General features: G+C 42.0%; 2 protein-coding genes across 3 annotated transcripts; both read right to left on the reverse strand.

Moving 5' to 3' along the window:
- Positions 1-233: 233 nt before the first annotated feature.
- On the reverse strand, positions 234-6439 carry vrtn (vertebrae development associated). 2 transcript variants are annotated; one of them, XM_049590489.1, is made up of 4 exons: positions 6214-6439; positions 5688-5741; positions 3257-3588; positions 234-3146 (listed from the first exon to the last, which is right to left on the reverse strand). In XM_049590489.1, the coding sequence occupies exons 3-4, from the start codon at positions 3566-3568 to the stop codon at positions 1380-1382; spliced, it is 2079 nt and encodes a 692-aa protein (XP_049446446.1). In that variant the 5' UTR covers positions 3569-3588; positions 5688-5741; positions 6214-6439; the 3' UTR covers positions 234-1379. The 2 variants fall into 2 exon arrangements, with proteins under 2 accessions (XP_049446446.1, XP_049446445.1); XM_049590488.1 differs by lacking the exon at positions 5688-5741.
- An 8008-nt stretch (positions 6440-14447) lies between these two features.
- Positions 14448-19046, reverse strand: LOC125897297 (uncharacterized). The gene is made up of 7 exons (XM_049590526.1): positions 18813-19046; positions 18443-18712; positions 18023-18325; positions 17885-17938; positions 15311-15409; positions 14932-14978; positions 14448-14847 (listed from the first exon to the last, which is right to left on the reverse strand). The coding sequence occupies exons 1-7, from the start codon at positions 18964-18966 to the stop codon at positions 14740-14742; spliced, it is 1035 nt and encodes a 344-aa protein (XP_049446483.1). The 5' UTR covers positions 18967-19046; the 3' UTR covers positions 14448-14739.
- Positions 19047-22569: the final 3523 nt, after the last annotated feature.

Here is a 22569-nt window from a genome sequence, read left to right on the forward strand (position 1 = left end):
CAGAGTTAACCCTGAAGTTACCTCGCTAAGACATTAATCCTGCTTCGTGATACAGGCCCCAGGTCATGAATTCTGGAAAGAGATATTGATGTTGAGTTTTTTCAGCACCAAAACAATCTGTCTCATCTTGGAGATGAACTGTGCCTTTAATGAGCTGACATGACGTGCCATTATTAAATAACCCATGATAATGAGAAGCAAGACTGAAGCACATGATTGATGCTGGACGACGGTTTATTGAACAGATTTCTTGACCTACAAACTGATTATAATGCAGGCTGCCAGTATGAACAGACGTGTAATGAAAAATAAAAATAAATACAGGAAGTACAGATGTAAACCAAGATCTATTGTTTCGGGTGGTTACTGCAGCAGCTCTCATTGAAGAGAGGTCAAACTTCATTTAATGAACAGCAGCAGACAAACATAGCTTATCAAGGCAGATATTTCCCAATCTGCCGAGGCAGTAGGTAGCTCTGGAGTGAAAGATTGTACAAAAATAAAACATCTTCATTTATATTCAGTTTCCATGTAAAGAAACCCTGTAAACATTTCTCAAAGATAGCACTGAAACCTAACCAAAGGGTGCACGATGGTTAAGACAATACATTCAACAGTGTAATGGGAACTATTTTAGTGCAAATACAGTGTGAGTGTGAGAAAACTCACAGTTAATATCATGGTCATCACCGGTAGAAAAGGAGGTATTTTTGAAGTAGCAGTAAACCTCGACAAAACTACCAAAAACTTTGGTGCATAAAGTGTGTTTACATTCAATAATCGAAAAGAAAAAAATGACTGGAAGCCTGTTTGCAGAGGATGTTTGAACGAGAGGGAGTAAACTCATCTCTGAAAACAAATACCGGCTGCTATTTACATTCAAAGAATTAAAAAAAAAACACACCAGGATTCTCCCGGATTAATATCAAGCATCAACAACAAAAACATACATTTAAGGCATAAGAATCTTACTACAATGAAAAGTGAAAAAATAAAGGACCCCGGGTACAATGCTTAGCAAGGATTAAAAGGAGAATGGAGGAGAATCGGCTTCAAACAGAAAGCCACCAAACAACAGCTTTGAACTGCCTTCTGCCTGCAGGGCAACATGCAGGGTTTAAACGGGCCCACGGCTCAGTGTCTTTTCACACACGTGCAAATGTCCAGGAGGGAGGAATGAGCTGTGGTGGTGGGGCAGAGGGGGGACACAAAGCATTTAGATGCTAAGCAAGAGTACGTCACAGTCTTTGGAACATGAGGTCAAATAGTGTAGGTAGTATGTTTGAAGTAAAATGCACAGAAGGAGAGATGTGAGGCGTTCGGGGCCCAGAAGTTCTTCAACAGAGCTCCCGTGCTGTGTCAGAAAGCCCTTTGTTTAGTCACCCATGAACCAGTGACACCCCGTGATGCAAGGCTCGCTTCCACATGTAGTACGTGGAGCGAGGGGTGAAGGGGAAGTAAGACCTGAATTCTTTAAATGTGGGGAATGATTTCTCCTCGAAGCGCTGCTGCAGGAACAGCTTGGCCTTGGCCTTGAAGTTGGCCAGAGCCACAACATCCATCGCAAACATCCGCTCGTCTATGGGTGCCTTGTGGTGAAGGGCGTGCTTTGTAAGTGGGGCATCAAAGGAGGGCATGGGGGAAGTTTGGAGATATTTAGGACTCTCAACAAACGGATGCACGTGCTGACTACTTTCAGCACTCCTCTCCGTGACCTTGTTTTCTGTTGCTGCGTTCTCCAGACTCTGTGGGAGGTTTATCACTGCGCTGGACGCGAGCATCTTCTTCTTGCGGTTCTGAGTGCTGCGCCACAGCCAGTAGAAACAAGGGGACATGGACGGGAACTTGAGCCTGAACTTGGTCAGGGACCATTTGGACTTTTGGATGTGCAGCTTTGCGACATCTCTGAGCTGTTTTTTACTCATGTAGGCCCGCCTGAAACTTTTGTGTTTCCGCCTGCAGATTCTCGCTCTAGGTGCAAACAGCTGGTTGGTGTTAGGCAGGACTGGCGACAGACTTTTGGGACTGTTGCTCTTGTCGGCGTCTGAGCTGTCCTCGCTGCTGCCGACGCTCCCTTTGTAACCGCGGTTGAACATCAAAGCTTCTCTCCTCCAGTTGTAGTAGGTCGATCTGGAGATCCCTGGGAAGTTTCTTTTGAAGACCCTGAAGGGGAGGGAGGCGTTCATGGTGATGCAATTCTGCAGACAGCGCTTAGCTTCCTGCATGTGAGCTACGTTTTGGGCCCGCTCCAGATCCAGCTTGCCGAGGCTGAGGCCAAACATACTGGCCACGCTGTCGTGGTGCTCCGGCTCATCCTGTTTCGCTTCAGGTGAAGACCAGGCTTCCTGTTCCGTGCTCTCTCCAGGACTTATCTCTCCGGTTGACGACGAGGTGGAGAAGTTTCCTCCAGATTTCAGGAGCTCGTGCTTCCAGTTGTAGTACGACGACCTTGAGATCTCAGGGAAAAACTCTTTGAACTGGTGCAGAGGGATGAGCTTCCCTTCCAAGTAGCAGGCCTGCAGGAAATACTTTGCCTCGTACCTGGCTGCAGACTTTTTGCAGTGCTCCTGCGTCTGCCTCTTCCAGCGGTAGAAGGTTCTCTTGGTGATGTTGTACTTTCCCTTCAGGCCTGCGTAAGAAAGCTGCAAGTCCTGGTTCAGCAGCTCCTCGCTCTTGGTCGGCGACGCCCTCTGCTCGCTGTCAGGGCTCCCAAACGTGAGGTCGCTCCTCTGGGCTAGCGCCACAAAGTGGTTCGGCCTGAACAAGGACTCGGACTGCATCGCACCAGACCACATGATGTGCAGGGTTAGTGGCTCACAGTCTTTCGGCCAGGTCCTTGGACGTATGACGCGGTTGAAATAGGGTCGGATCTTGTGGTTGAACATGGGGTAGATGGAGTAGATGTTAAACATCAGGACTGATGACAGCGCGTACACGTGCCACATGTTGGCGTAGGAGCCCGGGAAGCAGGATGCTTTGACATCTGCGTCAAAGATGGCCTCCAAGACTGTAACAGGCAGGTTGAGCATGTCCTCAGACTCTTCGGCGCAGAGGCTGAAGCGAACAGCCTGAAGCATCATTTTGGAATCGATCATCCCAGACAGGTAGTATCTCTTCCACAGCACCATCTCCAAAACTGTCCGGACCTGTGGGGACAAAATTAATGAAATCAGTCCTACGACACAGCTCGAAAGAATCTGTATTAATGCTCTAAGTGAAACACATTTGGACCCTAGAGACCAAAATCACTGCTCACCTGTAGCTCCAAGCTGAGTCCAGTGTTGCCCACAAGCAGCATGCTGACGGCATCAAACAGCAGGTTGCCTTCTCCCTTACAGTTCAGAGGCAGGAGGCCCACGGGTGCATCAGGCGGGTACAGGCCATGGGCCGTGTCATCCACACCCGCCCACTCAGGGAAATCATGACAGAGGCTCTCTGGCAGCTGAAAGGGAGCGAGGACCTGATCCACCTCCAGGGCCACTCTGGTCAGAGCGTCCAGGCCGGAGCTCTCTGTGGCCTCCTGGAGCTCCCCCAGCACAGACAGCACCACCTCCTTCCTCTGAATCATGCCTGGGGATGTGACGGGAGCTGGAGGGAAGAGGAGAGTTAAGATAATGGAGGAGGAGAGGGAAGCTCAGATAACTCTGAGAAGTTCAGAGGTATAAAACAAAAGGGAAAAGGCTGAGGAAACGTGTTCTTTGTTACCAGGAGAATAGATTATGTAGATGACTGTGGTCTATCCACACTCAAACAACAGCTGCAGCTTTAATCAAAACACTGCCGCTGCAGTTAATCAACACTTCTCACGTGTTCCTAATTCACTGCAACAGATTTGATTCCTGCACAGTCAAGAATCAAACTGATCTGTAAGAACTACTGAAATGCATTGTTGCTGTTACTCAACTGTTCCATCAAAGTTTAAAATATTTGTTTCAATCTCTGCAACAACAACAACAATGGCTGTTTAAAGGTCCAGAGTGAAGGATTAAGATGCATATATTGGCATGAATGGAGTATAACATAATGAGTATGTTTTCTTTAGTGTATAATCACCTGAAAATAAGACTCGGCATGTTTTCATTACCTTAGAACGAGCTGTTTATGTCTACATCAACTCCTGGTCTGCAGACGTTGCCATGATGCACTGGCATGTTTCTACAGCAGCCCAGAGCGGACAAACCAAACACTGGGTCTAGATTTGGGTTTTTTAGTTAGCCACCAAAGTCAGCAATCCCTCTGTGATGAGAGCTTCAGAAAAACACTGATTTTTTAACGTTAAACTGCTTTATTCAGTGTTTTTATCGGTTTAAACCGCCATTTGTTTTGGAGAAGAGACGTCTGCCGATAAATCAGCTCCCGGTAAAAACCTCCTGAACATCTGGATCAAAAATAAGGCGAGAACATACGAAGCCGTCTTTACTACATGTTAAACAGCATTGGAGAAACATTGGTTTGAATTGTGAAACTGCTCTACTCAGTGTTTTAACCAGTTTTAATCACTGGGTTTGTTGTTTTGGAGGAAGAGACCTCTGCAGATAATATGGCTTCTGGTAAAAACCTCCTGAGCGCCCAGATCAGAAATAAGGTGAGTGCATAGCCTGTAAGTTATCACAGAAAAAGGTGTGCACACATAGCAGGCTCTGGGCGAGCAGCATGCCAAACAGCATGGGCAAAACACTGATTTGTAACATGAAACTGCTTTATTCAGTGTTTTTGCTAGTTTAAATGATCTGGTTTGTTGTTTTGGAGAAGAAGAGACCTCTGTGGATAATTCGGCCCCCAGTAAAAACCTCCTGAACATTTACATCACATATAAGGTGAGCACACACTAAGCCCTACTCACTATGTGCCAAACTGCATAGGAAAAACACTGATTTGTCACATGAAACTGCTTTAGTCTGTGTTTTGACTTGTTTAAATCATCACATTTGTTGTTTTGGAAAGAAATTGGCCTCTATTGATAATTCAGCTCCCAGTAAAAACCTGAATATCTTGATCCAAGTTATCAGAGAACAGAGCTGAGCATAAATTAGCATGTACTGGGCGAACGACCCATTTGCTCTGTGCCAAACAGTGTAGGAGAAACACTGATTGTAACATGAAACTGCTTTGTTCTGTTTTTAGCAATTTAAATCACCAGGTTTGTTGTTTTGGAGAGAAGGGGACCTCAGCGAGTAATTCAGCTCCCAGTAAAAATCTCCTGAAATCTGGATCACAAATACAGTCAACACATACTAAGCCCTGTTTGCTACATGCCAAACTGCATAGGAAAAACACTGATTTGTAAAGTGAAACTGCTTCATAGTGTTTCTACTGCTTTAAATCACCCGACCTGACCTGATCTCAGAGGAAGAAATCACTGCTGATAATTCAGCTCACATTAAATGCCTCCTAAATGTCTCGATCTAAGTTATCAGAGAAAAAAGGTGGTGTCCAAAAAACAATGCAGACGGCTTTAATCCGTGTTTTTACCAGTATAAATCAACAGGTTTGATGTTTTGGAGAGCAAGAGGCCTCTGCAAATAATCCAGCTCCCAGTAAAGCCTCTTGAATATCTGGATCAGAAATAAGGTGAGCACATGCTAAGCCCTACTACCTATTTACCAAACCTCATAAGAAAAACACTGATTTGTAGCGTGAAACTGCTTCATTCTGTGTTTTTACTGATTTTGATCACTTGGTCTGACCTGATCTCAGATGAGGAGACCCCAGTGGATAATTCGGCTCCCTGTAAACTCCTCCTGAACAAGAAACACAGAAGAAAATCTGTGGAATCAAGTTTCAGCTGGTTTCAATCTGAAATCCTCACCACTGAATCCTCTAAATTTTACACACTGTTCCTTTAAAGTTACCCCTAAAGCACATCACATTTGATAGGAAGTCACTAACTGTAGTGTGCTTCAACTTTCTCGCGTTACACTAGCTGCAGAATATCACTTGGGTTGTTTAAACTGATCTCAGATCAAATTCAAAGTCATTACCTGCACGGCCTACTTTGTGCTGCGCAATCATTTTGGCTTGTTTTCCGGCCTTACGTGATTTATTTGCAGGTTTCTGTAGTTTCAAACATTAAATTGAACCTGCCGAGTTTAAACTGTTGATGTGGAGTTCATACGGGACTTTAAAAGAACATGAAGCGCGCATCTTAAATTAAAAGTAACAAATCGCTCCTGCTGAACCGTAAAACGATGTTAAGATAAAGTAACTTCTCACCTGAATGTCCAGAGACTGAAGAAAGGCACTCAAAGGAAGTCTCTTGTTTGTGTCGGGGGCCAGCTGATAGTGTTGATCTCTCTCCGGGAGTTTTAGTCCATTGTGCGCGTGCAGCTCCGGAGCGTCCTGTCCTCCTCCGCTGAGCCGGTGCAGAGATTTCTGGGAGCGATAAGCAGCACCTCCCTGCAGGAAAGTGTTACTCGTCGATTCGCTTTTTTGTCTCTGCGTCGAGAGACACCTCCTTCCTTCCCTCCTCCCCTCCTCCTCCTCCTCCTCCTCACAGCCAGGGTCAATTTCAATGTGAAGTGTTAACAAAAGCCAATGTATCAGAGGGCCATCAGAACACAGAGGCAGACTTGTAAGGCAACAGGTATCAGTGCTTTTAGCTTTTATCTATATGTTTTCTGCAGATGACAACAGGTCACTATCAAGGTTATTTGTCAAGTGCATTAAAGGACAGTCAGGGTTATTTCTCCCTCATGAATTAACTACTTTTATGTGGTCGCACACATATTTCTTCTGTAAAAACACGGAAAAATCAGACCCTTTGCAGCACTTAACTTTCCTGTACAATCACCGTGAACTGATTTTGTTTTCCTGCGATGCAATGTAAGGGCGGGTTTGTGGATTAGAGCCGATACGTGCAGACAGGGTGTGGACATGAGCTTTATGAGAGGAGAGGGGGGCCCCTGAGCTCCAGGTCTGCTCCACTGTATCACTTTTAACACCTCCTCTCCTGCCTTTTGCAGGATTTCAGTAATCAAGGCCTTTTGTTCCACACACGCACAACAATCCCAGCGACTGTCCCCCAACCCCCCACTGCCTCTACTGTAGACACACACACACACACACACACACACAACAGGGGACAGCAGCATTTGGCCCCCACTGATGTGTCCACTCTGAGCACTCTCACAGACAAGCTGGTGCCTGAGTTCACTGAGGTTCAAGGCTTTGACCTGGAGGCTTATCAGGTATTTGGACAATGTGTGAGTGTGTCGGGGGGGCTGACAAAAGAACAGGCACAATTTCACCTCTCTGACACAGCGAGCTGAGATAATGCATAGAGGCACCCACGTGTTAAAAGCTATGGTAATATGTGTGTGAATAAAAACTGAGCTTCCCTTACTCGCCACCTTTGACCTGGAGTGTTCTGGAAGTCTGTTGAAATACAGGCAGTGAGATAACTTTACATTTACTGTACATTTTGAAATGAGGATGACGACGTGTTACAGAGGAAAGCTCAAAGAAAGGGTCACACTGAAACCACCTAAACACCTTTTTCCTTTTATTTAAGGAGCTCTATCTGCAGTGGGCAATTTATCAATCAGTGGAATATTAAGTGTCCTATTTTCTGTGCCCTCAGTTCAGATTTGAGCGTTTACGTTTGCTCAGAAGATGCTCACATTGCTGCTTTTAATGATCTCAGGGTCTCACAACACATCATGCATATATGCGCAGATTTCAGGGGGGAAGCAGGGAACAACACGTCCCCCTCACTGATCATAGAACCTGTGCATTTGTCCCCCAAGTAAATATAAAAGGAGCAGAGAACTGTGGCGTCATTAAAGACATTAACGCCACAAATTGTTGCATAAAATTCACCAGAAAGCAAGAAATGAAGTGTCTGTTGGCATCTTGTGTTTCTGCAAACAACAGATAGGTTACGTTTGCACTAGAGGATGACTCCCGTCCCATCCCGCTCCCGTGTTGTGTTTCAGTTACAGTAAAAAAAATAAAAAAATACAGTACATGGATGACACAGTGCCTGCCTTAGTTGAATATAAACCCAAATATGACACCCAATGTTGTGTTTTGATGTTTATTGCCTAATTATTTTAACATTCACTCCACCTGTTGTGATGCTGTTCAGAATGATAAACACATTTGATTTCTGATGTGGTCAGACAACACGTCATAAGAACCAGTTCTGAGAGAGAAAAATGTCGTTAAAGTATTGCAGTAGAAGCAGTGTTTGGTTCCTCTGACTGATATTATTATATATGACATCATTAGATTATTAATACTGAAGCATCAGTGTTAGAGCAGCTGCTGGAGGGGGAGCTAGTTTCAACTACTTTAGAAAAACTTGACTATGATTCCCAGTCCCGCCCACTCCCCTTGACTTTTTTTCCCATCCCGTCCCAATCACGTGACAAATAGTGAAACTCATTCCCATCCTGTGGGAATCCCATGGGAACCACGTGACCTGTGGGATTCCTGAAAAAATGTCAGCCTCTAGTTTGCACATTATTATGTAGCAGTGTTTCAACAACTCTATGCAGAGCCTACGCTGTAGCTTACGCATGTGGCCCAAGCTGCCGCGGGCATCTAAACTTGTGTGGTAGTGTGTCTGTGTCACACAGATGATGATTCAAAACTCACATTAAACACACATTAAACACACATTAAACATGGCTTAATAGAGACAGTTTCAAACACAAGTACACAAATCAGCTTCACTATAACTCGCAGCATTCACAGACAAACACGTCTTTATCTGGACACATTTTCCCCACAAATACAACATGCTAACGTTATTAGCACAAGCCTATGGCATTTCACACTGTATAAATTAGCTCAGCTGCTAGTGGACTTTTCCTCTACTCATATAAAACCAGGGGCAACAGCAACATTTAACAAAGGTAACGTTACATAATTCAGCTCCATTACAGCTCACAAGGTTCACTGACAAAACAACTGTCTTATACTAAACACGTTTTCCAAACAAATACAACATGCTAACGTTATTAGCACAAGCCTATGGCATTTTACATTGTATAAATTAGCCTAGCAGCTAGCAGAGATTTCCTCTGCTCATATGAAGCCAGGATAAATCACACACAAGACTTAAAATGCTATTTTAGTGGAGGCTTTATTGTCTTCACAATTTATTGTTTCTGATCTGTTGAGTCAAAGTAAATAAAAGCTTTGTTTCGACACAGAACATACACACATAGCAGGACTGTCACAGAAAGTGTGATGTCACTCTCTGCTCAGGACGTCATCACTCCACCATGTCTTTACATAGCAACTAGTGGATTGCTGCTATATTCGTCCCTGAATGTTGCATACAGCTCCTTTAAAAGACACTAATGATGCAGTTGGTGATTTCATTGTAGCTAAATGTAAGAGGGCCCAAGAGACTTCCAGGTATGGAGCTGTTATTAAAATTTATGAATAGAGGTGATTCAATATGACTTCAGTACTCTGACCTTGTAGCAGCGTCTCACTGCTGAAATATACAGTAGTCTCAGCGCTGTACAAATTATGAATATGATACATTATCCACAGATCCTCAGCTCTGAGTATGAGTTCAGAGACATTTTATGTACCTTGATAACCTTTAAAGCATTTCACAGCTCACCAGTGGCTCTTGCTCTCTTACACTTCCTCTCTGCCTTCATCTTCTATTCACTTTAATGCCTTCGACAAATTTCGGGAAAATGTCGACCTGTCAGCTTTCAACCTTTGCATCCTGTTTGTGAAGGATGAAATCAAGGAAATGAACATATTCACATCCGAGCAGATCCATGCCATGTGGTAGCTATGTATCAAGGGCCTCTAACATATCCTCGCACGGCCTCTCTGCTTCCTTTAGTTATCATTTTGGAAACTTTGTGTCTGTGGCAACAGTCAGGCAAATACAACTACAGCAAAAACCCACTGCAATTAAAGACAGACATTTAACAACACAGTGCTCCACAACATCGTCACCATCAATCAAGAATGAAGTACAAAAAACTGTGTCAGATGTGTTTCACAGAGCTGTGCTGGAAGGTATGAAGGATCTCTGGGCTCCAGGTGGTACCCTGTGCCTCTGTCCTGATGCTTGAAGCTTCTGCATCAAGTATAATTGTCGTAATCCACTCCTGTAAATGACACATACGTTGAGTCCCATGACAGTTTTCATCCGTTACTATTCCTAGATAAAGTAAAGAGAAAAAACTCACTCAGTGTAAAAGTCCAAGAGTGCATCTGAGGCACTCTGACTGTAGGTAACAATCCTTTATTAATACATGGATAAAGCAGCGTGTTTCGTCTCCATCAGGGTGTAAAATGCATTGGAAACAGGTGTGCAATTTAAGAGCTCATGTGAGGGTCATGTGACACAGACCACGTGATATATAGGTATAGCCCTACAAGACAAAAAAACACATTGACAGAAAAGACAAATGAAAACGACGTTAAACGGGCACTGTGTAGGAATTTCTCCCATCTAGTGTTGAGATCGTATATTGCATTCAAACGGATAGCGCACTCTACAGCGCCTCACTGTTTCAAACGCGTATTACAACAACGGTAGCCGCTGTGGACCAAAAAGCTATGATAACACTGATGAAACCATGTCATCCGATACTTCATGGAGTATTCATTCAGGCTCCTACACAGACACACGCGACGCGAGTTGACAAACCCCCTCCTCACCATGCTGGCTGTGTTTACAACGTAGGACTGTTGGGGCGGGTGTAAATTGAAACAAACCAATCACGTCTTGTCCTTTGACAACTGACAAGTGGCTCAACCTCACACACCTCATCCCTCTCCTCGCAACACTGCGTCGCTAACAGCTGTGAGCGACCAGTGCCGCTAACAGCATTGACAGTGCTAACAGCTGTTAGCGGCACTGGTTGCTAACAGCTGTTAGCGGCACTGGTTGCTAACAGCTGTTAGCGGCGCTGTTAGCTGTGATTCTCCTTCAGCAGCTCTCTCCACCTGGGAAAGGCTACCACGATGCTGACCCTCGTTTTTTGAAATTGCCGGTCACGTTGCCTTTTTGCCTTTTTTCAAATGCACCAGCACTTGTGACTAGCCTGCTTGCTGCTGCTTTTCGTCACTCTACCTGCAGGCGGAAACCGACAAGTGAAAACGCGAAAGGCGATTCCGTATTTTTCAAGTATGTCCCTGTACCTACCTGTATTTTCAAGATGGCGCACGTACATGATGAGACACCGGTCACAGTGTGTATGTAAATAAGAATTTCGGAGCTTAAGGACATACTTAGATATGCTGATGGACATAAATACACATGTGCTAGGACACACTTTTGGGTGCAAAATTTGTTTGTCTTAAAGAACAACTGAAATTGTTACACATAGTGCCTTTAATGTACACTTTAAATAATTAACATATTTAGTGACAAGAAAAAGGGTTCAATGCCAAATAAATAGAACAGAAACATCAGTGAAATAAAACAAGAATTGTTCTATAAGATATATATATATACATGTATATATATATATATATATATACATGTATATATATATATATATATATATACATGTATATATATATATATATATATAAAATATATAAAGGACAAAACGAAATGTGTCTCATTCATGAAATGTTAGTAAATCAGAGTAAATTTGCACAAAAAATCTTCAAAGCTCTTCAAAGCCGGACTCCATTGAGAATTTTTTTAATATTTAATATCGCTGAACACAGGAGCTGCTCGTCTACTGCTGCCTCCATCAGTCAGTTTGTGTCTGTTATTGTGTGACTTTGGTGTTTTAGAGGGTTAGTTCAAATTCACAAAAGTCACTCAATAACATAAACTAACTAACTGATTGAGGCTGTGGTGAACCAGAAGCCCCTTTATTCAGAGAGCTTAAATTACTGTTTTTGTTAATGGAGTCTGGTGGCTTAGATGAGAGCGTAGATGAGGATTGAAGCAGTTAACAGCCTCCCATTGGAATGGGCAGTCTGATGAAGAGGTAAAGTGGTGGAAATACTCTCTATATAGCGTGAGTGGGGCTCTTTTTAGGAGGCTAAATTATGTTTTGCTGCTGAGCCTGTAGGTAGGTAATGAACTAACTATGGACACTACAGCCCCATATATACTCCCCCACTTAAAGAAATCCAAACTATCCCTTTAGTTGCTACTTGTTGGTGTCCTCCTGCTAAATCCAAAGTAAAATAATAATTCCTTGGTATTTAGCTGAAGAAAACTGATGCAACACCAGTCAACAAACTCCTCCACACACCTACAGGTCTTGGTCTCATCTCCAGTGATCCAACCAACCATCACTGTATCATCAGCAAATTAAACACTGAAAACATCAGATCAGAGTGTGTTTGTGTCTTCACCATCACGTCAACCCCCTCAGACTCTTGGCTGAAGACAGTCACACACCTTAGGTGTGTAGATTAGCTGTGCTGCACTGCACTGTGAACACAGTAGTGGGCTGGCTGCAAGCATTTAAAATGCAAATAGGGCAACACTGGGACCGGCTCCGGCAGTCTCTCACCTGCTGTGGCTGTGTGTGTGTGTGCAGGTGTGATTGTGTGTGTGTGTGTACTGGCAGGGGGGAGAAGAAAGAGCTGAAGACTAAAGCCAGCTCCGAACTAGATTTAATTCAGCATGTTTGCACAGGCAGAATAGCAGGTTTGTGTCCAGGATGAAATGCTGTGTTTGGCTGTGTCAGCTTGGCTGAAATGGTGCCACTGAATGCCAGTGCACCATCACCAAAATATAATGTCACTAAACAACCAGCCACAAAGCAAAAATACTCTGTGGCTGGTTGAGATTTTATGCAACAAACCCTGTGTTCTTTGTGTGTTTCTCATTTTGTCAGTCATGTTGCCTACCAGCACATCTCGCAAGTTCCTCTACAGCCCAGCTGTCAATAGAAAATGATGGATTTGTACATTTTTTCAAACCACAAGTACATTATATTTGCATATTTCAAACACATCATATCAGTGTTTCTAAAGTGACGCAATACATATAAGCTGGAGGGGATGGTGGATGGCGTGTCACCCAGATAGACAAACAACAACACTGCCTTTGTTTTAGCGAGTCATCCCAGTTTCCAGCTGCTTTTTAGGCTCCAAACATTAGATTTTTGTAGCGACCTGTCAGCAGGGCCAGTGCAACAGAAAATACTTGTTTTTTACTTAGACGTTGTTGCTTTTCCTGCTGGGGCTGTGCAATTCCTTACTACAACCAAGTGGTTTTTGTGCCTAAATCTAACCTCACGTTAAGCTGGATTCATACTTCTACATTGAATCCACGTCCTAACCTACACTGTAGCCTGACGTGCACCTCCCCAGAAGTGTAACTGCACTTCACTATTCACTTCTCTGTAAGCTGAAACCATTTCCCTCAGTGGAAACAAAGCTTTTATTTACTTTAATTTCACAGATAAGAAACAATAAATTGTGAAGACAATAAAGTCTCCACTAAAATAGCATTTTAAGTCTTGTGTGTGATTTATCCTGGCTTCATATGAGCAGAGGAAAAATCTGCTAGCTGCTAGGCTAATTTATACAATGTAAAATGCCATAGGCTTGTGCTAATAACGTTAACATGTTGTATTTGTTTGGAAAACGTGTTTAGTATAAGACAGTTGTTTGTCAGTGAACCTTGTGAGCTGTAATGGAGCTGAATTTTGTAACGTTACCTTTGTTACATGTTGCTGTTGTCCCTGGCTTCATATGAGTAGAGGAAATCTCTGCTAGCTGCTGGGCTAATTTATACAATGTAAAATGCCATAGGCTTGTGCTAATAACGTTAGCATGTTGTATTTGTGGGGAAAATGTGTCCAAATAAAGACAAGTGTTTGTCTGTGAATGCTGCGAGTTATAGTGAAGCTGATTTGTGTACTTGTGTTTGAAACTGTCTCTATTAAGCCATGTTTAATGTGTGTTTAATGTGTGTTTTGAATCAACTAAACTTTACAGCACTTCACAGAAACCTCTGACGCCGACTAGTGTTTTGGAGGTGTAACTGCAGAGTGACACAGACACACCAGTTGTTGAAACGCTGCTACATAATAATGTGCAAATTTAAAGTATCTGTGATTTGTAGAAACACACAATGACAACATTAGACTGACAAATGCGTTGTTGTCCTCCACCTGCTTTGGACACCATTTAATACACACACCTGTAGTTGCTGTCAGTATAATTTACTCTCACTGGTGTATTCATCTTCACTGCAACCAGCTTTTCCAATATCTCAAATTGGATTTTGTGCAGTTAATGCCAGCCTGAATTTACTGAAAGGGGGAATATTCAGATTGTCATTTGAGTGTGTACTTGACCTTGATACTGTACAGTTAAATGATGCAGGAAAATAACATTGCAGACTCCAAAAGAAACACATTTCATCTTTAGATGTAACACAAGGTTACACCAAAGTTGGTTTATTGTAATATATTTCTCTTTACAACCACTGTAGAGATTTGTTTAGTAAAATAACTGCAGTCATAAGAGCCAAGTTTGTCATCTTTTGATTTATTATAGACCTGAACACAGTTTTGCAAAGAAAATAACAAACCCCACAAACTTCAGTGAATACATCCTCTGGTAGAGAGAAAATACATTGTTGAAATATCTATAAAAGAGAAGTAAAACATAATGAGGTAGACTATTCAAATTATTATTGTTCCTGATTTAAGTAGCCTACAAACTATAGTTACAGTGCAGGGATGGTGTGGAGCAAATCACAGTATTAAAACACACAGTTGGAGCTCACAGATAAAGAAAGCACAAGCTGCAGGTTATATTTTGGATAGCAGTCTATTTGTGTAGGACACAGGCGTATTCAGTGGACTCATGGACCCACACTCTGTCAGGGGCCACGGGTAGAATAATGTCAGCGTAGATCACGTCCTCTTCGTTCATAATCTGAAAACAAACATGCTCATTAACTTAGAAAAATGACACATGGCACAAAATATTTTGCTCTATATATAAAGATAGTTGACTCACATTGTTGGTACTGATGGTGTAACAAGACTCATCCGGCAGCTGGCTGCCTGGATAGGAAAGCACAAAAAGTTTTACTACGACTGTGTTCACATAACCACAAATATAATGACATGTTGGTGCAGATTTCTCAAGCTCAGTTATGTGACTCTACAATTGCCATCATGTTACGAACAGTGAAAACGGAACTTGTAAGGTGTTGTAGCACATGTCACGTAAGAGATTGTGTCAAAGACCACAGAGTACACTTGTGCAAGGAAACACATGTTTGGAGGTGACTGTGTGTGTGTGGGCCAGTCTGTGCACAGGTATGAGACAATATTCCATGGTTTGGATTTCAACAGACCTCTTCTATAGGTTCAGGAAGTTTAGGAGAACTTACTTGTTCTTCTTCTGTTCACAGCAAACAATGCAACCAGCGCTGTCAAAACCAGACATCCCACCACCCCCACAGCCACGCCGATCGTGTCCTGGTTGCCACCTGATAATGCAAATTACAGTCATTTAATTTGTCAAGTAATGCTTTGTATAGCTGAAACAAGTCCTCCAAATTAATATCTAAACATAAAGGAATAGTTAGACATTAAGTTACACTCATCCTGAGGTTAGGCTAGCTTATGCTAAGCTAAGCTAAAATAAGCTAAGCTAACTGTCTCCTGGCTCAAGCTTCATGTTTTATGGACAAATATGAGAGTAGAAGCAACCCTGTTATTGAATTCTTGGAAAGACAGTGAAATAAGTGTCTCCCAAAAAAAATTGTACGGATAAAACAAGTCCTCTAAACCCTATCTTAACAAAGGAATAGTTTAAGAGAGTGTTCACACTCGTCTGTATGCTAAATATGAAGCTACAGCCAGTTAGCTTAGCTTAGCTAACCATGTACACAGGACGAAACAGCTAGCTTGGTTCAGGAACTGACATGTAGTATTTCATGTGTTTAATATGTACTAAAAAGTATATGTAGAAACAGTAGGGTGTGGTTTTATGACATGTTATGTGCAGGAGTAATGTCGGGCACAGTAACTTCCTGTAGGCTTGTCATTATCCTGAGGTTAGGCTAGCTCATGCCTGCTTCATATGTAGAAGACAATAATGACATTGAACTCGTAGTATGTGAATAAGTGTATCTCCAGAAATGTTTTGTATGACTGAGAAAAGTCCTCCAAATCCGTATCTAACCTTAGGGGAACAGTTTGAGAGTGCTAAATATGAAGCTACAGCCATTATAAGTTAGCGTAGCTTAGCTAACCCTGTAAAAAAGGGGACAGCAGCCAACTTGCTTCAGGAATAGACATTAATAAAACTGGATACAGCTTTAATAGGGCTACTAAAAACTGCATGTCAAAAAGTTGCTCAGTGCAGGGCATGCAGCCAAAGTGGGCTCAGCTGCTGTAGCCTAATTATCCTGAGATGATCCAAGGATGATCTAAGCTATGCTAACCATCCTCTGGGAAATATACTTCTTTGGTGTTCAGTGAGAATATTGCTACCACTCTCATACAGCGGCTGAGCTATTTGTTATACTGTCTGTTTTCCAGCCGAAGGGTTAGCTAAGCTGCTAGTTTAACTCCTCAGCTGCAAACAAGATGAGAACTAGCCATTTATTTATTTTTATTTTTTGTGCACTGGTTACTTGTGATAATGACCCCATTATTTCGTTGCTCAGTGGGGCATGAAGCCAAAGAGCAGCTCTAGGTCCTGCCAGATGCCTCCTGCTGCTGTCATCATCACACTTCTACTGTTATTATACACATATGATTATTGCTAACATACCAGCCGAATGGCTAAATAGATTAGTGCTCAGCTGGCAAATGAGCCCTATTGACCCCATTTTGTTTTCTCATTCATTGCCTCAAGGAGGGACAGCCCTGCCTGCTATTTGGAAATATACGGTATGTGACAATAATCATATGTGTATAATAACAGTAGAAGTGTGACTAATGATAACAGCAGCAGCAGGAGGCATCTGGCAGGACCAGAGCAGCTCTTGTAGGCTGAAATCAAGACGATCACATTAACCAGTGCGCAATCATCAGACTTGACAATTATCACAGGAAAACAATCTTTGTTATATCGAGATAATGAATTCGTTATCACGAGATAACAGTGCACAAAAAAAAAAAAAATACATGGCCGTTCTCGTCTTCTGTACTCAGCTTACTTGAATGGGGATAAAAAGATTTAATCTTCCGGCTTTTCTAGACTTTAGAAATATAGTTGGACCGAATGGATCAAATCGTGACAGTGAAACATGTCATTTCACAGGGGTTGTAACACCCAAAAAAGTGTGTCCACTGATTTACAGATTCTTCTTTCACCTTGTAAGTCTATGGGAAAAGGTCTTTTTTGGCTGAAAGGGTTTATGTGACAGTGTAATTACACTAGTTTACCACTACGAAAATGGCCTTGAAGTCTGGCGCACTTCCTGGGGGCCTTTTCAGGAATCAACATGTATGTGTTTAATATGTAGGCTACTAAAAATGACATCTAAAAACAGCAGGGTGGGTTTTAATGGTGGGTTATTTGCAGTAATAAGAGTCTTGTGATCATCCTAAGTTTAGTTTATACTAAGCTTCGCTAACCATTTCTGACCTCCAGCTTCATGTAGAACAGACCAATATGAGAGTAGCAGCAATCTTTACACTGAAGTCTTAGCAAGACAAAATATCAGACTCTTCTTTTAATATTTGAATTGAAATGAACTGGAAACTATTTAGTGCCTCTGTCGACATTAGGCCACTTCATAGGCAAACTGTGTGTTGCGTGTATGTGATGCAGATTTAAAAAATAATTAGCTGGAATATTATCAAAAATTCTGACTTTTTGCTGTCTTGGTAGAGTTATCCATATATTCATGGATTTTTTTTTTTTTTAGTTATTAAGCACATCTTCACAAAAGAAGTCAATATATAGGCTGTATGAGCAACAGAGCTGGTCTCTGAGAATAAAACTGTACCTTGATCTTCTGGTTCCAGCTCTATGAAGAGTCCTCTTCCCCTCCCTTTGAGAGCTACAAATAAAAAAAGTTGTTGTAATTAATTCTTTGCCTTAAACACCTTGGTGGAGTCTTCTTGTTAGGATCAGTCATACAGACCTGGGACTCGGACCCGCAACTCCACTGAAGTCTGGACTTCGTCGTCCACTGTCGCCTGGCACCTAAACTTCTTGTTTTCAGGACTTTTAAGTGTGACAGTCAGAGTGACAGCACAAGAAGAATCCTTTCTTATCTGATGTTGGGAGTCCTCTTGTATTTCAGTGCCAGCTTCATCCACCCACGTCAGGCTGACCTGGTGTAGTGGTGTTTGGCACTGTCCGTCCTCTACGTAGGAGAGGAGAATACACTGCAGGGACACTGTTTTACCAGGCATGAGGTTTAACTCTGGCATGGCTGTGGGGGCTGAAAGGAAGAAAGAAAACGTTGTATTTATTTATTTGTCCTTGGCACAGCTTTGTCATCAGGTGAATTAAATTCTGTATCAACCCACACTTTAATCTTGACAGTCTCAGTACTCACTGATGTCAGAAGAGAAGACATCTGGCCTTTGTTGGCAGCGATAACGTCCGACATCCTCCACTGTTAGATCTGTGATTTGCAGAGTGCATTTAGAGTCCTGGTCCTCTGATGCAGCAGTCTGGATCTCTCCATTACTGACTATAGCAATGTGATCACTGCTCTGGCTTGTGCTGAGCTGCCATATATAAAAGCAGACTAAATTGTCCTCACATGGGAATGTAATATCATAAACCCGTTCAGCAAATATCAGACCATCATCTCCAATTACACCTGGTGATAGAAGATAACACGGGTCAGATTTTCCACAAGAACTTTCAAGATAAGATTATGAAACTGACATGAGATGAGACTGTGTTTATGTCTCACTCACCTGCTGTGATCAAAGATAACAGCAGCAGCAGCAGCAGCCTCGCAGCACGTCCAGCCATCCTGTGTGCAAATCTGTTCAGTGTGAAGAGGTACACTTGAGGTTCACTGTTGTTGCCCTGAACATTAGTCAACAGACTTCCTGTGTTTGCCAACATCCTCGACCTGCGGACGTTAAAGCCTGGCAGCTACTGGTCAGACTGTTCTGAGAACATGATTTAATGTTTCTAACATTAGAGCTGTTTTAAGGCAGTGTGAAGATTTGTCATTGGGAAGTGGTGGATCTTCCTACAGGTGACACAGGTGGACGCATAGGGCGCCACCTAGAGGGGGGTTTGGTTTTTTCCTGACTTTTCTTTTTCTTTTCTTTTCATTTCTTTATTTCTTTATTTTTCTTTCCTTTTTTATATTTCTTTTTTCTTTTCTTTCATTTTATTTTATTTTTTCTTTTATTTTTTCTTTTCTTTCATTTTATTGTTTTTCTTTTCTTTGTTCTTTCATTTTATATTTTCTTTTCTTTCATTTTATTTTATTTTTTCTTTTCTTTTATTTATTTTTCTTCCATTTCATATTTTCTTTTCTTTCATTTTATTTTATTTTTTCCTTTTCGTTTTGAGATTACCACACACACATACACACACACACACGCACACACACACACACACACACAAACACACAGGAGTGTATGTGGAGGGCATCAGAGTAAGAGAAATGAAAAGGCAAAAGCCGTCTGGGGCGTGGTACATAATCAAACAAACAAACAAAAAAAACAAAACAAATATATATAAATTTATAATTATTTCTTAGCTAAATTATTTATTTGTATTTATCTTTTCTTCCTGTTGGTAAAAAACACAATAAATATACAAGACAATAATAAAACAAAAATAAAAATATGAATAAAATAATAATAAGAATAGAAATACAATTACAAAATAATAGTAAAAATAAGTGAATGAAAACAAGTTGCAGGAGAGAATCATGAAGAACTAATGTTACATTACTGAACGCCAGTTGTAAAAAATTTGGCAAAGATGTCGTTACTGTACACAACCTGTTTGGTGGACAACAAAAAAATGAATTGCATATGCAAAACATTGGATCAAACATTACAGACAGAGGTGCAACAGTTTCCACAAATGTTTTCAACAAATTGTTGAAATGCTGTTAGACCAGAGGAAGAGTGCATTGTGACTTTGTTTGGACTCAAAATTCAAAGTTTCGGACTTGAGACTTGACTTGGGGCTTTGGTGCCTTTTGGTGACTTGCAAAACAGTGACTTGGGCCCACCTCTGCTGGACACTCGTGGAAATAAGTCAACTGTAAAGAATAGCAAATGCTTTCTTTTTTCTGCTTGACATTGTCAGAAACTATACTAGACTGTACTTCCACACAAGAAGAAGAAGAAGAAGAAACGGACCAAACCAGATGGCAGACCTCGTTGATAACAAATTTTCTTTCTATTAATTTGTGTGAACTGACCCTTTAAGGTTTTGTTGCAGTTACCACTATTCACCAGCAGATGGCGCTCAGGTTGAGACTACAGTGACCAGATATTCTGTGGACAAGTGGTGCATCCTTTTGCAGCTCTTTGTGATTCTCACTTCAACTAGAAGCTACACAGGAAGTTGATTTTCAGCTATAATGAAAAGCTGTTCAGAGACATCCAAACGCCTTCATCAGAAACCGCAGTCTTCATCTCACAGAGCCGAGTGGCCCCTCAGTGTTGGTGTTGGATTGTGTTTTGTGCTGACAATCTAAACTGCACCCAGCTTCCCCTCACAGTGTTAAACCCCAGAGTGCCCTTGCTCCTGCGCTCATAAATAAATCCCATGGGTAATATACGAGGACTGGCCTCTCACTAATGCGTCCCACAGATTCCAGATGATTCACTGCGAGTTTGTTTGTCCTGTGTTACTGTTTCACTATGATCAGTGATTCACAGATCCACCCCATAAAGACTGCCTGAAGGTCCCTCGTCTCCACATCACAGTTTTCAAAAGGCCTATTTGGTGTCTCTGATTGAACCACTCAGAAATGAAGATCAGCATTTATATATTTTACAATACAGTGATTTAGTCTGCCTGTGGTTCACTCAACAGATGAGCAGCGAGGGCGGTGCTGGCTGGTCTCTTCTGCAGCATCGACGAATGCTTTATGAGCCGTACGATGGATATTAACAGACAGCAGGAAGCAATACACATACTTGTGCTGAGTGCTAAAAAAATCTGATGTATTAACAAATCTGTGTTGGAGGAAATGCACAAGTAAAGTAAAGCCTAACACATCCAGAGAACACGGAGTAAGATGCTGTGTCATCCCTGACTGTGACGATAGCAAGGACAGGAACTTAAAGGGCAGCTGTGGGATTTTTCAACCTGAACTGTGTTCTCATGTTTCTGTGTCTGAGAGACTAATGGCAGCAACTTTTGAAATTGGTCCAGAATTGAGGGAGAGCGCTGCATCAGGGGGCGGCAATACAAGCTGCAATGTTACCAATTGGGGCATTTGTGCACTGTCAATGTACATCTATTAAAAGTGTTTGTTTTTGCCACTGACAGGCTCAGATTGTTATTTTAAGGTTATGGACAACATTGTGGACGCATCACTACAGAGACTGACCTTTTTGTTAAGAGTAAGATCGTTATGTTTAACCAGAGACAGCCACAAAATCCCTATAACCAAATCCACCAGACTCCATTTAAAAAAAAACAGCAATTTTATTATTGTAAAACACACTTCATTCATAGCTGACCAAAACAAAATAAAACCAGACAAGCTGTCTTGGTGTGTCTTTCCACTGTTCCAACACTCACCAGTTCAAGTTTTGTTGAAATTAACCCTTAATTCACCCAGTTAGATGTGATAATATGTTGACTCTATACATGTTAAAATTACCCTTTATTTAAATGGAGTCTGGTGGGTTTGGCGAGACCAATTTAAGGGCTGTTTCTGGTAAAACAAAAGGATCTTACTCTTTAACAAAAGTAAGGATCCTTTCCATAATGTTGTCAGACACTTATAATAATAATCTGATCCTGTCAGTGGCAAAAACAAGCACTTTTAGTAGACGTACGTAACGATACGAACATGCTTTGGGTGGTAACATTGCAGCCTGTTTTGCTGCTGCTGGCTGCAGCACTCGACTGGACTGGACCAGGTTTAAAATTGTTGCTGCCGTGAGTCACTACACATAAATATGGGAGGATAAAGTCAAGACAAACTTACTGATCTTACCCAACCCTCAGACTCTTCAGGCATTTGAAAGGTTTAGTGACAGCAACTTTTTCCTCTTATGGCCGGTATACACTGTGCGATTTTGGGCTGTCCCTGACAAAAGATGACCATCGTGGGAGAAATGTGGTGATATCTTTGGTCGTGGCTCTAAAACGGTGGTCTTACGTTGCACTGTGAGATAGGCTCAAGGACGGCCGTTGTCAACGTCTTGTGACCAAAGATAACCTGAGATAAAATTCTGACGTGTCAGAAATTTAGGATGACTATCTCACAGTGTGACAGCTGCTACGACCTACGTCTACTAATCAACCAATAGAAATGCAGCACGAAATGATGCAATGGTCACCGCGACACTGGCGCTAAGCCCAAACAAATGATCGTTTGCCATGGAGGTAAAACGAACAAAAAGAAGTGTGTGGAACTCCCAGAAAGAGGAAAGTTTGGTGGAGCTGTGGCAGCAGAAGCCTTGTTGATTTGATGTTTCCTCCAGCTGCTATCATGACCGCCAGAAAAAAGACGCTGCA

Source organism: Epinephelus fuscoguttatus, linkage group LG11, assembly GCF_011397635.1.
Source record: "Epinephelus fuscoguttatus linkage group LG11, E.fuscoguttatus.final_Chr_v1".
Taxonomy (NCBI): Eukaryota; Metazoa; Chordata; class Actinopteri; order Perciformes; family Serranidae; genus Epinephelus; species Epinephelus fuscoguttatus.